The 15,505-nt window shown below is 35.9% G+C and overlaps 2 protein-coding genes across 3 annotated transcripts in view; one reads left to right on the top strand and one right to left on the bottom strand.

Moving 5' to 3' along the window:
- Positions 1-1,481: 1,481 nt before the first annotated feature.
- On the top strand, positions 1,482-6,179 carry tous (testes of unusual size). The gene is made up of 4 exons (XM_018445620.1): positions 1,482-1,684; positions 2,175-3,687; positions 4,157-4,330; positions 4,413-6,179. Exons 1-4 carry the CDS (start codon positions 1,482-1,484, stop codon positions 6,177-6,179), a joined length of 3,657 nt encoding a protein of 1,218 aa, XP_018301122.1.
- A 138-nt stretch (positions 6,180-6,317) lies between these two features.
- LOC108721252 (trans-2,3-enoyl-CoA reductase Sc2) overlaps positions 6,318-15,505 on the bottom strand; it is an 11,236-nt gene continuing 2,048 nt past the window's right edge. Inside the window, exons 2-6 of one of the 2 annotated variants that reach the window (XM_018445693.1) lie at positions 11,618-11,728; positions 11,041-11,124; positions 7,409-7,719; positions 6,886-7,295; positions 6,318-6,788 (exon numbers count right to left, since the gene is read on the bottom strand). In XM_018445693.1, the coding sequence (XP_018301195.1) occupies positions 6,661-6,788; positions 6,886-7,295; positions 7,409-7,719; positions 11,041-11,124; positions 11,618-11,728 (1,044 nt within the window). In that variant the 3' untranslated portion in view covers positions 6,318-6,660. Of the gene's footprint in view, positions 6,789-6,885; positions 7,296-7,408; positions 7,720-7,876; positions 7,925-8,002; positions 8,297-11,040; positions 11,125-11,617; positions 11,729-15,505 lie in introns of those variants that run through there. The other variant, XM_018445692.1, reaches the window with a different exon arrangement.

The following is a 15,505-nucleotide window of genomic DNA, read 5'->3' as shown; positions in this document are numbered from 1 at the left end:
CGCGCCGGTTCATGCTGAAGATGAACATTTCGTTTAGGCGACGTCAGTCCTTGAGGAATTTAAAGTAATACCAGTAAGTGGAGAATATAATACTTTATAAAAAAATTAATGTAATTTATTGAAACAATTTAAATAAAAATTAAAAAAAAATTTCTAGATCTGCTAGGCTTTGGAGAAAAATTTGTTACTATTGTTAGTCGTCCTACCCATGATGAAGAAAACATTTTACTTTGGCTGCGTTCCATTTAAAGCTCACAACACTCGTGGAATCATTTCCTTGTTATTTATCAAATATTAAACAAGGACAAACGATGCTCGCAACGATGGTCCTGCCCTTCGTTTCTCGTTATCTTTTGTTTACATTTTAGTTCATCTACGCACCGCGCATGAGTCTCCAGTTGCCTGAATGGTATTGTATGGCATAAACGGAAAGTAAACAAAATAGGCTCGATACTTAATGTTAAAGTGGACTTTATTCTGTATGTCTAAATATAAATCCTTCAACAACACACTTACTTCATGAAAAAATCAAGTATTTAATTAAATATGTAAAAATTAGTATGTGTTAAATAGATAAGTGTGTGAGTTTCGAGTTACGCATGAAGTGCATAACGTATCATTTTATTCTTCATTTGGGCGATTTACACGGAGCGACTTTATTCGTTTGAAGCAGCGTCTAGTAACGTCCAAACGTCATTAATTCGTGAATTCTTTTGACGTTATTTTTATTCGCTTGAAGCAAGCTTCTTAATTCATCAACGAATTCGCTGATGAAAGCTTTTACACGTTTGTTTCTTATTCGCTAGCATCTAAAATTTTGAAGTCGCTTGACGACTTAAAAATTTGCTCTGGAAGATATTTCATCACGATAAGAAGCGATAAGAAGCGCAGGAAGTTAGCGATAAGCATCGAAAGAAGTATTCGCCGCAACTAGACGCTGACAAGAAGAAACCAGCGTTTAGAAAGTTTTAAGTAGCGAATTCGCTATGACGTCACTAGACGCTGCTTTAAGCGAATAAAGTCGCCCCGTGTAAATCGTCCTTAAATCACCTATTTATTCTGTGCACAACACAGAAATGATGCTTCATGTGTGTAACTCAGAACGCACCCTAAGATGCACCGTTACCAGGGAGATATAAACAATTTTGTATGAATTATGAATCGATTGGTCTGTTTTCTGTTCTTGGACTAGAACTCTTTCTCGCTTTCGACAAATATCAAACGTATATACCTATCTCACTTTAATTTCCAAAAGTGTACACTTGCAGCTGCAGAAAACAGACCTCATTTGTCTTTTTCAGGTGCACTCCATATATCTTTGCGCTTGAAATGGAGTATGTTTATATTCGAATAATAAAGAAAAAAAGGAGAAAACCTTGCTAAAAAATTGTGGAAAATACAGTTAAGAAAGAAAATCGTTCTTTTTAGGTACAAGAGAAAAGTTATTGTTGACTTTTCATAAAAAGTAGCTCTCGAGCAAGATGGCTGTGTCCCTGCAAACTCGCGTTTTCTATGGTCTGAGGACAGACATTGCCAATAATGCGCATTATATCACGGATGCGGAAGTTTTATATCCAGTCGGCAATACACTGGCCATTCACAATATTCTTCAGCATCAGCAAAAGCTAATTCGATTACCTGAAAAGTATTATGACGCAAACGCCATTTGTGTCTCGCCCAACAAGTGAGTTTTGATGAAGTATATGGCAAGCACATTTGTTCATAAAAAAAATAAATAGAATATAAGGAGAAACTCATTCAACCATGTGAAACTGAATTAATTGAAGCAAACTTTCATATTTTTTATTTTAATAAAAACGATGACAGAAAGAAATAATTTATTGGCACAATACTGATCTCATGTTAGTTCAATTGGTTTAATATATCCCTAAATTCAATCAATAGATCTGTTCTTTTTAGCTGAACTTCTTGCACAGTTCATCTATTTTTTTCCAATGTGAAAAAAAGAAGAAAGAGGTAAACTATACAAGAAATTCAGCTAAAAGAACAGGTCTAATATATCGCCAATAAATTATTATTAGAGAAGAAACAACAATTTACAAAGATGAAAAAATAAAAAGATAATTTCACAAGGTAGATGCTTATGGATACATTTTAATCTTCCTCTGTTTTTCTTTGTACACAGATTGTAATTAAATAATCTGTAATTTTAGGAAATTTGTTGCTGTATCCGATATAGGGGACAAACCTACCATATCCGTTTACGATCTCAACTCTCTTAAACGTAGGAAGCTGCTCGGGATACCTTTCGATGCTCCAGGAGTGACTAGGTTTACATGTTTGGGTTTCACTTTCGATAGTAAGAATCTGGTAGCAATCACCGGTGAACCCGATCAAACGATGCTTTTTTACAACTGGGAAAAAGGCAAGGTCGAGTCAACGTTTAAGCTGGCTAATCCACAAAACCCGCTAGCGATCGCCGAGGTGTTAGCCTGCAATCCAACAGACGCGACAGTGGTGGCGGTCGGCGGTGCTTATACCTTTAAGTTCCTCACCGTTTCTGAAACGGTGTGGCGTCCGTATGGTTTTGCCAAAGCGGAGAATCTCCTTGTCTGTTCGATGGCTTGGTTGGACGGCGACAGACTCATGGTTGGCACCGAGGACGGTCGCATGCTCTACCTGGAGAACGGCGATCTTAAGAACGTGTACAGGATGACTGACACGGTGACAATGAATCTCAAGATTCGAGAGGAATATGTCATGCCCATCGCCGCTAGCTCACAGACAACTCTAGAAGCTGGCGAGGACGTTACCTGGCAACAGAACGTGGCTTGCTTAATCGCATTTCCACGTGGATTCGCCTATGCGCATGGCGGAGGAACCGTGGTACTCTTCGAGAAAGAAGGGAAACACAAGTATACGAAGAGAAACGTTTACGTGATTCCGCAGCAAATGGTGAAGGACGACGACCCAGATCTTTACAAGATCCACACGATCAATGTGAATCTCAGTTTTGATCGATTGATCATCACCGCCGGCTGGTCCCAACTGTATTATGCGACGCTGTGGGGTCCAGATCTGCAGATAGACCCGGAACCACAGAAAATGAAGATCATGGGCCAGCCGTTACACCATGGTCCCATCAGTGGCCTCTCCATGTGTGCGTGGAAGCCAGTCTTCATGACATGCGGCGAATTCGATCATAGCGTTCGACTATGGGACTTTGAGACAGAAAGCCTCATTATGCTGAAGCAGTATGATGAAGATATATTCAGCGTCGCATTGCATCCGATGGGACTATTCTGTCTGATCGGCTTCACCGATAAATTACGCTTCATGAGCATCCTGATTGACGATCTGTTACCGATGCATGAGATCGCCATCAGAAATTGCAAAACGGTTCGCTTTAGTTACAATGGTCATCTATTCGCCGCGGTTAACGGCAACGTCGTGCAGGTGTATACCACTATTAGCTTCCACAATCCCTTTATCCTCAAGGGACACACAGGCAAGGTGAAGGCGCTTGTCTGGTCACAGACAGACCTAAAAATGCTAAGTATGGGTGCGGAAGGTTCCATATACGAGTGGGACATGACCACTGGCACGCGATCCAGCGAGTTTATCTGGAAAAACATCGTCCTACATGACATTGCACTTTCCTCGGACGCGTCGTTCATTTACTGTATCACACAAGACGATCAGATACGCGAAATCAAAGAGAATGAGGTATATCTTGATATCTTTTATTTTTATTTTTAAAATTATGCGATTGTTTTTGAAATTATATCTTTTACTTAATCAGCCAAGTCAAAAATAAATTTTGTTAAATGCTTGCTATACATTTTGTGGACAAAAAAGCACCAAATTTGATACAAATTGTTATATTCAATGATGTCAAATTGATTAGCAGATGTACAACAAAATCTGCTGACGTAATATAAGAACGAATTATCGGACGGCAAAAACCGTGTACAAGCTTGCTAAATTGATTGCAAGAATCGATCAAAAAAACTTCCTCAGTCTTTGCCGTCTGACAATTTGATTTTACATTATGTTAACAAGCCTTGTCGGTAAAACACAAGCTTAATGCGAATATAATTGATGCCAATTTGCTAATATTTTTTATCAAATTTGCATCAATTTAAGTAAGCAAATTGCTAATATTTTGCTGACTGGGATATTTGTTTCTTATCAGATAGTACGAGAATTTCGATTGCCTGGCAGAGAAATGCAACAAATCATTATGGGGAAAGATGACCTAACGTTATTCATAACTTCTCTCGGTGGTATCATCATTTCATTGAAAAGTCCGCTTCAAACTCCAATAGAATCAACAGATTTCCACATGCACTGCGTCGACATCACACAGGTATCTCTCTCCCTCTTAATACAGTGAGAATAAATGAAAATATAAATTGTTCTCCTAATCGTTTTATTTCCATCTTTCTTAGATCGCACTCTCTTATAACGAAAATTGTCTAATCTCAGTTGCGAAGGACGGCAGTTTGTGCATTTGGAAGTTATACTTTCCCGAAGGGAAAATCATGAAGATGATCAGAGATTTGCCGTACACAAACGAAGTATTAATCGGTAAAGGTGACTTAGAGGAAAAGATATACAGCATCAAAAATCTGACAGTGAGACTGAGAGAATTGGAAATGGAACACGTATATAGACTGCGGCAGATTGATGTTCAGCACAACGATAAATTACGCGAGGTGCATCAAGGCTATTGCGAAGCCATCAAGGAACTTGTAGACAAAATAGATAAGGATCGGGAGGATCATAGAAATGAGGTAAACAATATGAACATGGATATCGTGAGAATGAAAGCGTCGCACGAGGAGGCGACGCAACAAATGGAAAATAATTATGAAGCCAAGTTGATTACGGAATATGACAAGTATCAGGCGTTCGAAGAACGTACTAATGCTATGCGAGAGAAATACGAGAAACAATTAAAAGATCTTGAGAAACGCGACGCGGAACAGTTGCAAAAAATCGTAACGAAATACGAAGCTTTGCTTCACGAGAAGAAAATACAACTGGAAGAAACATTTGACGAAATGACGCATAAGGAGCGCGTTCATGAGCGTCTGATGGCGCAAATAGAGGATGACGCGGATCGTGAGATTCTCGAGATACGTACGAAGTACGAGAATCTCTTATACGAGGAAAGGCAGATCAATTTGAAACTGAAGGGAGAGGCCGGAGTAATGCGAAACAAGTTCATGGCCAGTCAGAGAGACGTGGATGATCTAAAGAGGCAAGTGAATCGGGTGCAAGGCGAATATTCGCAGTTTCACAAAAATATACAGGATCTGGAAAAGCAAATAACGGATCTCAAGAAGGAAATCATTGAGAAGGACGCTACTATTCGGAATAAAGAGCAACAGATATATGATATGAAGCGAACGAATCAGGAATTGGAGAAATTCAAGTTTGTGTTGAATTTTAAGATTGACGAGTTGAGGAATCAGATACAACCGAAGGATCAGGAGATACAGGAGCTGAAGGATAGTATTCGAAACATGGAGGAAGAACTCATGAGTCTCCAAAAGACCAATGAAAACTTGGAGCTACAGCTACACGAAGAACGGGAGAAATTGCGGATCGCACGCCAAGAGACCGACCGCGAAATCCATAAGAACAAGAAGTGTCAGCAATTGTTACGAAAAATTCGCGTCGACATTCTTGAAGTCTCGGGACTCATACAAGAACCGAATGCTCTGAAAACCGCGGTGACTAATTTATATCACAAATATAGCGCGGATGATGAAATCCTACGTAGTCGCAAAGCGGATATGGATGCGCAGTGCGAATTCATCAAGCAGAAGGATCAACTGGAAAGGACCATCGCGTCTTTGAAGAAGCAGGTGTTCCAGGATACGTCTACCGGTGACAAAGAATTGAGGATGACGGAGGAAAACAGTATGCTTACTGTGGAATTGAATGCACTGAGGGAAGAGTTGAAGCAAGCGCGAGAACACATTTTGTATATGGAGAGTCTGCTGGGATTAACGCGAAAAGACGTGCGACCCACAGAAGCGAGAAAAATCTTGGAACAAGCGTTTCACGGATATCAGGAGTTGCAGGAGAAATATATGAAGCAAATGCAGGAATATCAGCAGGTTATTTTAGCACTAAAGGAAGATATCAAGCAATTGTTGAGTAAGATTCCTTGTGAAGAAAAGAAAGAAGAAAAGACATCATCTTGAACAAGTTTGTGACATTTAATCATTTTCTCAGGAACTTAATATTGTAAAATTTTAATGATAAATTAAATTTTTAGCATATTTTTGACAGATAATAAATATAATTACATATATATTTTATATATATATATATATCTTCCTTCTATATTGTGATTATGTATATAAGCATATATATATTTGCTCAGAGAAACAAGAGCGCTGTATATCATAACGCCCATGTTTATAAGATATAGTATTATTTCATAAAACAGAAATGATCCCCCCTAAGACTTGTATAAAAATAAAAAATTGGAATTAAAAGGCTTATATCTCTTTTGTTGGTTTACAGATTTCATTTTTTACTAGAAATTGACACTATTGTTGATCACATGTTTGCCACAATTGCTAAACTTCATAATTCCTTCCACAAAAAAAAACTAACAAAATAAAATCAACATTGTATCAGGAATCATCGATATATTATTCTGTAAATAAATGTCTTAATCTAAAGAATGAACGGAATGATGGCTTTGCGGTTTTTCGGATAATGCGAGAATTCTTTCTTGTACGCCTTGTGCTTGCCCAGTGCCCACACGGTCATTTGATATGCGCCGGCGAGCGTAAACAGACCAGCTGAAAATTAAAACGTAAGACTCGTACAACCGTTTTATTTGCATTCGATGTTAAAGGTTAAATAATCACACATAAAATTTCGGTTGTATAGGCGTACCTGGAAGACACGACGTCATTAGAGTAAAACCAATCCAACTGCCTATCTCATACGTATAATTAGGACAGGAGACAAATAAGAAGAGTGCGGTGAAAGGATTCTTGGTCGGCATCGGGACTTTCCTGATCATAGTGCCTGGTGGTCTCAAATTCCTCAAAGCTAAGTGGATACTGAGATTGCCCAGCTCGCATAGCATGAATATCGCTGATCCGATGTTGAATTGGAACTTGGAAGGAGCCGTATATAACGGATGGTTTGTGTGATACGCCACGTACATAGCGAAAAGCCAATAATAGGAGCAATTTTTGAATAGGTTACGCAACGGCATTGTTGCATGACTAAAACGGTGGACAAATATAGTCTCTAAGAGACGCTTAACATAATGTATCGACCAGGCACCTGCTGCACACCTGAAAAAGAAACAAAATAATAAGTACAACAGAAGACATGCTTATAAAAAATATAAATTATGTATGAATACAGATCATAATTTTAATAATGTTACATAATTACAATGACTTACTTAGCTGTATAGTGAAAATTACTGGTATCCACGTTTCCATAAAACAGCCAGGGACGTTGATACAACCAAAGGTACACCACCAGAGGCCCTGCATACTCCAACAGGAACACAGTCTTCCAGCCGATCTGAGGACCAAGATCCTTATAATACACCTTTCCACCCGTTTTCAACGACAGGGATTTAATTGTCTCGGAGTCGGATAATGATTTTCCCTTAGCATCCAATTTCAAACTCTGTCTTTGGACGTTTGCTGCCTTTTTTAATTTATACAACTCCTGTTTCACTTCGCCTATCGTAGTGTTTAAATTTACCTGCAATAAAGATATACGTCATGTAACAAAATAAAGTAGATCCCTTTCAAAAAACAATCGAATTTCGAATTATCATATTCCGTTCAAATTCCAATTGATTATCTGATTTTAGTTAGATTACAGTTATGTCAGCATTCGTCACTTGCGCTTTACTTACATTCACTTTGGCTATCACCTTCGACGATTTCGCCGACAGTACTTCGATCTGAAAGTAGAAAACATGATGAGTACAGTTATCAAATTCACAAGTCCTTCGCGTTATGACGATTCCGCGAATTCTTACCTCCATCTTGGTCGATGCAGACAATTCTCACGCGTAGAGAACACTGAACTCTTTTCGCACCGCGGTCGCTGTGTCGCACTTCTCTCACCAGTCACCGTTGCTCCAGTCAGCTTCGGGCCTCCTGTTCGGTTTTTGTTGTCTGGAGCAACTTCCTGCGGTTAGCGCCGCGTAGCGTCGCATTCGCGATCACGTGATTCCGCGCGGCCCATATTTTTTCGATGACCATCGACATTCCATTTATTCCTTCCGAAAATCCGATAAGCGATACGCGGCGATAACCCGCATGTCGAGGAAAATAAAATTAACAATTTTAGTAATCGAGAGAATTCGCCAGCTTGTATAAATGCAGTTATCACCGATGATAATCCGAATCGCGCATGCAAAAATGAATCGGAATTCATTCACGATGGATACACAAAATTTATTATAAATTATGCATAGCGTATGCATAGCGTATGCATAATTTCAATACAGAATGACGCGACGATTCTACATAATTACATACATAAAGAAAAAGGACACGGATAAATATTTCTCCGTTTAAACGTTATTTTATCTTACTTCCGCTGTATTTGCGCATATGACGTGATCTTTACATAAGCACGTACGCATAACGTGTGATTTATGATAATTATATGTATATACAACAATATTTATATATAGAGTATTATTATTAATGCACATTGTATAAATGCATAATAGCACAAAAATTCATCGATTTACATCATAAGATAAATCTCAGTTGATCAGAAATATATCTTCGTCCGGACACATTATACAAAATTTATTGTTATTAATTTAAAATGTTTTTTATTACAACATTATAATTTAATTGTATTCAAAGATTACAGTTAAATTATAATATTATATTTAAAAAAGCATTTGAGAGAGAGAGAGAGAGAGAGAGAGATTAATAATAATATTTAAAGAAATATAATTAAAGTTTTGTGTTAATTTTCAGATATTGGAAAGCTTGCCTTACTTTTCGAAAATGTTAATTAATAATTTTTGGCCTGCGAATTTTGCGATTTCAGACTTTCTTGATATACGGTATAATATATAAGAATTTGTAAAATAATATACCCTACTCAACAAAGTTAAAGGATCACTTGTCCCATCCTATAAAAATAGGCAAATTTCAAGATAGAATAACTTGGTCAAAAATCATCGTATCGAGATGTTTAAAAAAACATTTTAAAGCTTGAAATCTCTATTGTTTAGATCGATATTTTGAAATATCGTCTTACTGATATTTGATGAAGTTAAACAAAACATAAATGAAGACGCATCAAATCACAAAATCTTTTACGAAATTTACGAAATTTTACGGCGCGAATTAAATATTGCACACAAATACGGTTTACAACTTTCGGAAGAGTGAATCTTTACCTTTAATTTGCTCTTTTATTGATCTCTGTACGATTTTTTTTCATTGAGTTATTCAACATCGAAGCAAAAAGGATCGTTTTTGCTTCAACGTTGAATAACTCGGTGAAAAAAAATCGTACGAAGCTTCATAAAAAAACAAATTGAAGGTAAAGATTTATTCTTTCGAAAGCTGTAAACCACATTTGTGCGCAATTTTTAATTCACGCCGTGGCACTTCGCAAATTTCGTAAAAAATTTTGATATCTGATGCGTCTTGATTTATGTTTATGTAACTTCACAAAATATCAATAAGATCGTTTTTTGAAGTACCGATCTGAAAAGTAGAGTAAAAAAATATTAAATATAAATTTTACGAGCGGAAATTTGTAGATGAGATCTTCTTAAATTTATTGGAATATTATTCTTTAAACTCTTAAATTTGTTTAATTACAATGTTTCGAAAAAAAAATGCAAAGTCATCTAATTAATTTACTTAATTCATAATTACACGGAGGTAGAACTTTGAACTGCCTTGTATGAATACTGGTTCTACATCAGGAAAAAAAGAAGTTAAAAAAATCTACTTTTGCAAAACGTAAAAAACATAATGAATCTTATACATTTCGACCTGCTGAATACGATGATGCTATTAGTTTTTATTGAAAATATGAGGTACATCGTTATTTTTCAGGTTAAAATTATCATTGTTATCAAAATGTAGAACTTTAATCTAAAAAACGTAGTATCATCGTGCATAAATGAATACTCAAAATGTTATTGACTTTAATAGGCAAATTCATGTCGTACTTTAATAGAAATTGTAGTTAAACTTATAGTAATAGTAAAAGCATATTCTATTCAAAGATTATTTATTGAACAGGCCATTTTAGCATGCTATTTGTAATTAAAAAATAGTTTCAAAAGATGACAACGCACACGTTGTGCGTCGAAGAACACAAAAAGGTAACAAAAAATATACAAAAATACGTACAATAAAAATGTTTTGTTAAAAATAATATTTATTTTTAAAGTTTCACAGTCGATAAAGTTAACTTTATCGACAAATGACGATAGATTACTCTATTGGCTATATAATATCTTATCAATTGCGCGCGACTGCTCCACTAGAGTTTCTCGAGTTCTCTCATAGATAGCGTATCGTGTCACATTATGCAAACGTACCGATCTTGCAAAATGTATTTTTGGAATCTCTAGGTATTCCGAAGTAATTAAGTTATAAATTAAAGTCAGAAATTAAATTAAATCTAGAACGGAATACTCAATTTTTTTGCAGCTCGTTTATAAAAAAAACTGGAAATATATATAGAAAAGGAAAATTGAAATGCGTGCGGAGATAAAAAAAAGAGTTGAATTGATGACTCTCAATTATTTTGGAAACATTCAGATATCATTTTGCATTAAAATTGTTATTCTAAAAATGTTTTTATTAATTATTTATATAAATAATATATAATACAAATCTCTGGCAATAAAATTAACATGAGCAAATAATACGTGAAAAATAGTGATATCGTTATAGATACGTGCAGACCATAATATAATAAATATTAGCAGAACCCGTAGAATTTCCAATCAATCTCGTCATTAACGTCATGCTCGTGAAATAAATAATGCGGCCCAAGTCACCATGATGGCTTCCTTTAAATTACTCCTGTGGCTTTCCTGTATTGACCGAAGTGTTCTAGATACTGTTGTATCGTGTCCATCGGCTGATAAATTTCGTTCATTCGATTCTAAAAAATTTATTTAAAAAAATTTTATTATATATCGGGACTTTTCCCGCAAAATTATAATACTTAAAATTTTTATTCTCAATACATGGAGAAAACACTTTTTGCTAATGTATCTAAAAATTTAGTTAGATATAGATCTGAAAGTAATTTTGTTAGACCAAAATAGTTATATATTTTCTAAAACCTTTAGAGTGAATTGTCATTCCGAAGAGTGAAATCTCAATCTTAAAGATTGAAAATGCAGTCACTTTTTTATTAAGCTTAAGTTTCATTCTGTAAAGTGAGATTCCACTCTTTAGAGTGAAATTCTAAAGAATTTAGGGAGTAGGAATCTCAAGCATGGATAAGCAACGCTGCAACAAATTTTGACATCTAGCAACCAATTTGTGCGTTCTATCAACAAAATTATTTTCAGATCTAATTAAATTTTTAGATATAACAAAACCATTCTTTTCATGCACGAAGACGCATTTTTCTAGTACTATATAATCACCTGTAAATATTGAGGGGCTTGATTAGATACGGTTGAACCCAAGAATCCCTGCAGAAATTCACGAATAAGTTCCCACGCGCTCGCTGGCACGACGCAAGGTCTGTACTCGACCTGGGGATCCACAAATGAAAAAAAATGTATATATCACAGGATTATACCTCGCCAAGTATCATCAGATTGAGATGTATGTCAAATCAACGCGCGATATCGTTAATGCTTATCGAGAAACGACGACAGTGCTGGCGCGACTCATAATAATCAGTCGCGAGCGGCCGCGGTCGGATTTTACGATCTTTCTGGGAGCTTATTACGGTTTTTGTGACGAAGTGAAAATTACAAAAATGATCAAATTCACTAGAAGTTAACCAATGAAGTTACAAATATTCTAATAAATTCAATCACTTTTGTAATTTTCATTTCGTCACAAGGAACCGTAATAAGCCCCCTGAAGACGAAATGTCCGCGATATGGTCCTCATATGTCTCTCCCATAATCCGGCTTACGATGTGTATGTGTGCGTTGATGATGTCGCGAAGGAATCGTGGGAGGAAACAGAATGTATAATCAGGGGCTCGCGCGACGAACTTCGACGGGCAGCAGTGGAAAACGACAGGCGCTTATGATAATCCGCTTGAAACCATCGTACGGAATATCCATAAGTAAGCACACTGAGAGAAATATTTTGTATGATATGTGACTTACAAAAACTTTCTTACTTTTTAATTAAAAAATTTTGTTCTCTTTAATAAAAATTTGATTAGAATAATCAAATTTAGAACAACAAAATTTTTAACTCACAAAAACTTTCTTATTTTTTAACTTAAAAATTTTGATTAAAACAAATTTTTTAATTAAAAAGTAAGGAAGTTTTTATATACAAGTTACATCATATACTGAACCAAAACTGCATAAATACAATAAAATATTCATTGAATTATGAAAAAATAATGAAAATTGGTTCAATGAATTCTCATCATGATTAGGTTATAAAACTATTACAAGAATTCATTGCAAAGATGAAAATATAATTATATATATGTGAAGTCAGTTTTATCGTATCAATGAATTAACTACATTAAGTCAGACATTAAATCGGACATTAATTAACGATCATTCATTGGACCAAAAATGACTAAAATTTTTTTCAGTGTACAAAAAAATTTATTTAAATGCATAAATAAACAGAGATGACAATAGACTCGATAATGGACTCGTCGTCTTCGAATAAATAGCAGCGTGACGCGGAATTCTCTTTGGATGGAAAAATCAATCCCTAAAAATGTCAAAAATTCGGTTTCGCACATCGTTGGATACTATCGGCCATTCGGAAAACTTGACGAAAATCTGGATGTGTCATGATTGAACGGGGATATATACGGCAATATCGATGTGGAGATGTCGGTTTCTCATCCTATTTTCAATTCTCTCTCCTTTCGCAAGCCCTATAATCTCGGCTATATTAAGGAAGCTCGGCTAAAAGTTAATATCATCCTCGCTGGAAATTGATACTTCGGTCGAGCAACTCGATAAACGCGGAACAAAGTCGGAAAAATAGGAAACGCGAAGATTCACCGAAAGGGAGAAAGAGAATGGCGGCAACTGTTATTCTTCGACTTATAAAAATTTGCTCAATAATTTTAAATCTAAAATCCAATTTCACGAAATTGTCCGGACGATAAACTTTTCGCGCGATCGTTATTCTTCATAAACATTTTGTAGGAGAAACGTATTATTGATCTATAATACAAGGTAGTAAACGTGGAGGATATTTACACGATTGGCTGCGCAAGACTTTTCAGAAATAAATTAATAAAAAAGGTATATACGCGTAATTTCTTTTACTTTAGTTACGTCACAGCTGATTCATTTATGAGATGAAGTTTCTCAGGTGGAACTCGGAATTCCCGAGATTATTCTGGACCCAGGGACGCCAATTAAACGAAAATCTGTGGAATTCGCCAGCAACTCGACCATGCATGGCCGCATAGCGATTCGAAATCACGAACGAGATGACATTATTCCGGATCGAGCCAACACATTCAACGGCAGCAGGGTAAATTTCAATTCAAACGATAAATCGCGATTGCGAATCCGAGAAAGCGCGAATCGAATTGGGGATGCGTTTGTCACGCGGGTGACGCAACCCAGTTCGCTCCGTGTGCTGAAAAACGGCAAGCAGGAAATTTTGTGTTAAATTTAAAACATTCCACGTATTCCAAACAATCCATTCAAATTTTTGCATTAATTTAATACACAAATACATTAGAAAGTAACATAAATATTATGTAAAAATATTAACACAAAAAATGTATCACAATTTGTACTGAAAACAAAATTACTAAATCTTAGTACATATTTCTTTAAATAGTAATAAGGAAATGTTTACTTTTTATTGAGTAAATATTTATTAAAATTTAGTATTTTTTTTCAGTGTAAAGAAATTGTGGAAGCATATTTTTTAAATAAAATTTACTTTTATAGTATGTTAAATTAACAAAAATTTTATTCATTTATCTTAGAATTTATGTTTAAAACATTATTTTTATATTATTTGTTCATTTACTCATAAATTATGTTATTTTTCTAAAAAATTTATGTGAATATCAATTTAACACAAGCAATTTAAATAACAATCACATCATGTTAAATTAACGCTTAAATATGTTAAAAATTCAACACAAAATTTTAAGTGGATAAATTTCAACATAAATACAAAATGTTTTTTACTGTGAATGAAAAGTTTTTTCTGGGTCATGAGTGTTTGCGATGTATGTTCAACGCGCTGATAAGTGATTGCAGTCAAGTGCGGGAGTCGCAGCGACGAATAAGAGGGCGGAAGGAAGGAAGCGTTCGCCGTTGCTGGGGCAGGAAGCCGTCCCGGAGAAAAGTGTTTGGGGGTCGAACGAGGGAGGCAGAGCGAGAGGAAGCGAAGATTTAACGCGAGTCTCTCTCGCGCGCGCGCAGGGGAGTTTCACCATTGAAATTAATGGGGGGGAGTCGGGGGTTATCGTGACGTATTTGACGTCGCGGTCGCTGTACAAACGGCGCAGTTACCGATACGAATGGCTGCTGCTGGAGCATTTAAAGCCGGTGTCGCTGGGTGTGTGTACAGGGTACACACGCGAGCGTGTGGTGTACGTGCCGCTGCACAGCCGGATGAATCTGTCGAAGGGGAAAGGGCGGCTGCGGAAGATATACCGGAAGGCGCATCGTCGAGGTAACGCTGCGAAGTCTGGGTGAAGATCGTCGATTCGAAAAAAGGAAAGGAAACAACTCGGGATTTCTTTCACGATTCTTGAGAATCGGGCTTGGAAGTGATGTCCGCGTATTATCATGCGCCTACTTCTTGGGGTGAAGAAATGCGATTCGCAGGAATATTTATTCAACTACTTATACACTGAAAAAAAATTTACTAAATCTCAATACATATTTCTTTGAATAGTATCTACTAAATAAATGTTTATTTACAGTAAAAAAATATTAACTTGATATAAAAAATAACAGTTAAATCAAATTAACAATTTTTGTATCGAATAAATATGTTTACATTTAGTAAATATTTATTTAGAATTATTTAAACAAATATTTATATTAAAATTTAGTATTTTTTTCAGCATATTCAACCTACGTAATTTATGCGAGGGAGTTAGAGCGTTAAGTTGTTTAGATGAGTAAAACTCGTTCGATCTCGCGAATTAATAATTCGCAAGCCGATTAAATTGTTGGATAATAGGTATTAATGGACAAAGGGCGAATACAAAAACAATAATTTTAGAACATATGCTATTAGCGAGATTGTAATTCCGTGTCAAACGTACGTGGGTGCTCGACAAGCCCCGGGGTATCGGCAAAGCGAATACAATTCGTAATGACGTGTCGATATGCGCG

This window comes from Mycetomoellerius zeteki, unplaced genomic scaffold (assembly GCF_001594055.1).
Source record: "Mycetomoellerius zeteki isolate Tzet28-1 unplaced genomic scaffold, Tzet1.0 scaffold164, whole genome shotgun sequence".
Taxonomy (NCBI): Eukaryota; Metazoa; Arthropoda; class Insecta; order Hymenoptera; family Formicidae; genus Mycetomoellerius; species Mycetomoellerius zeteki.
This window is presented reverse-complemented; position numbering and strand designations above follow the sequence as displayed.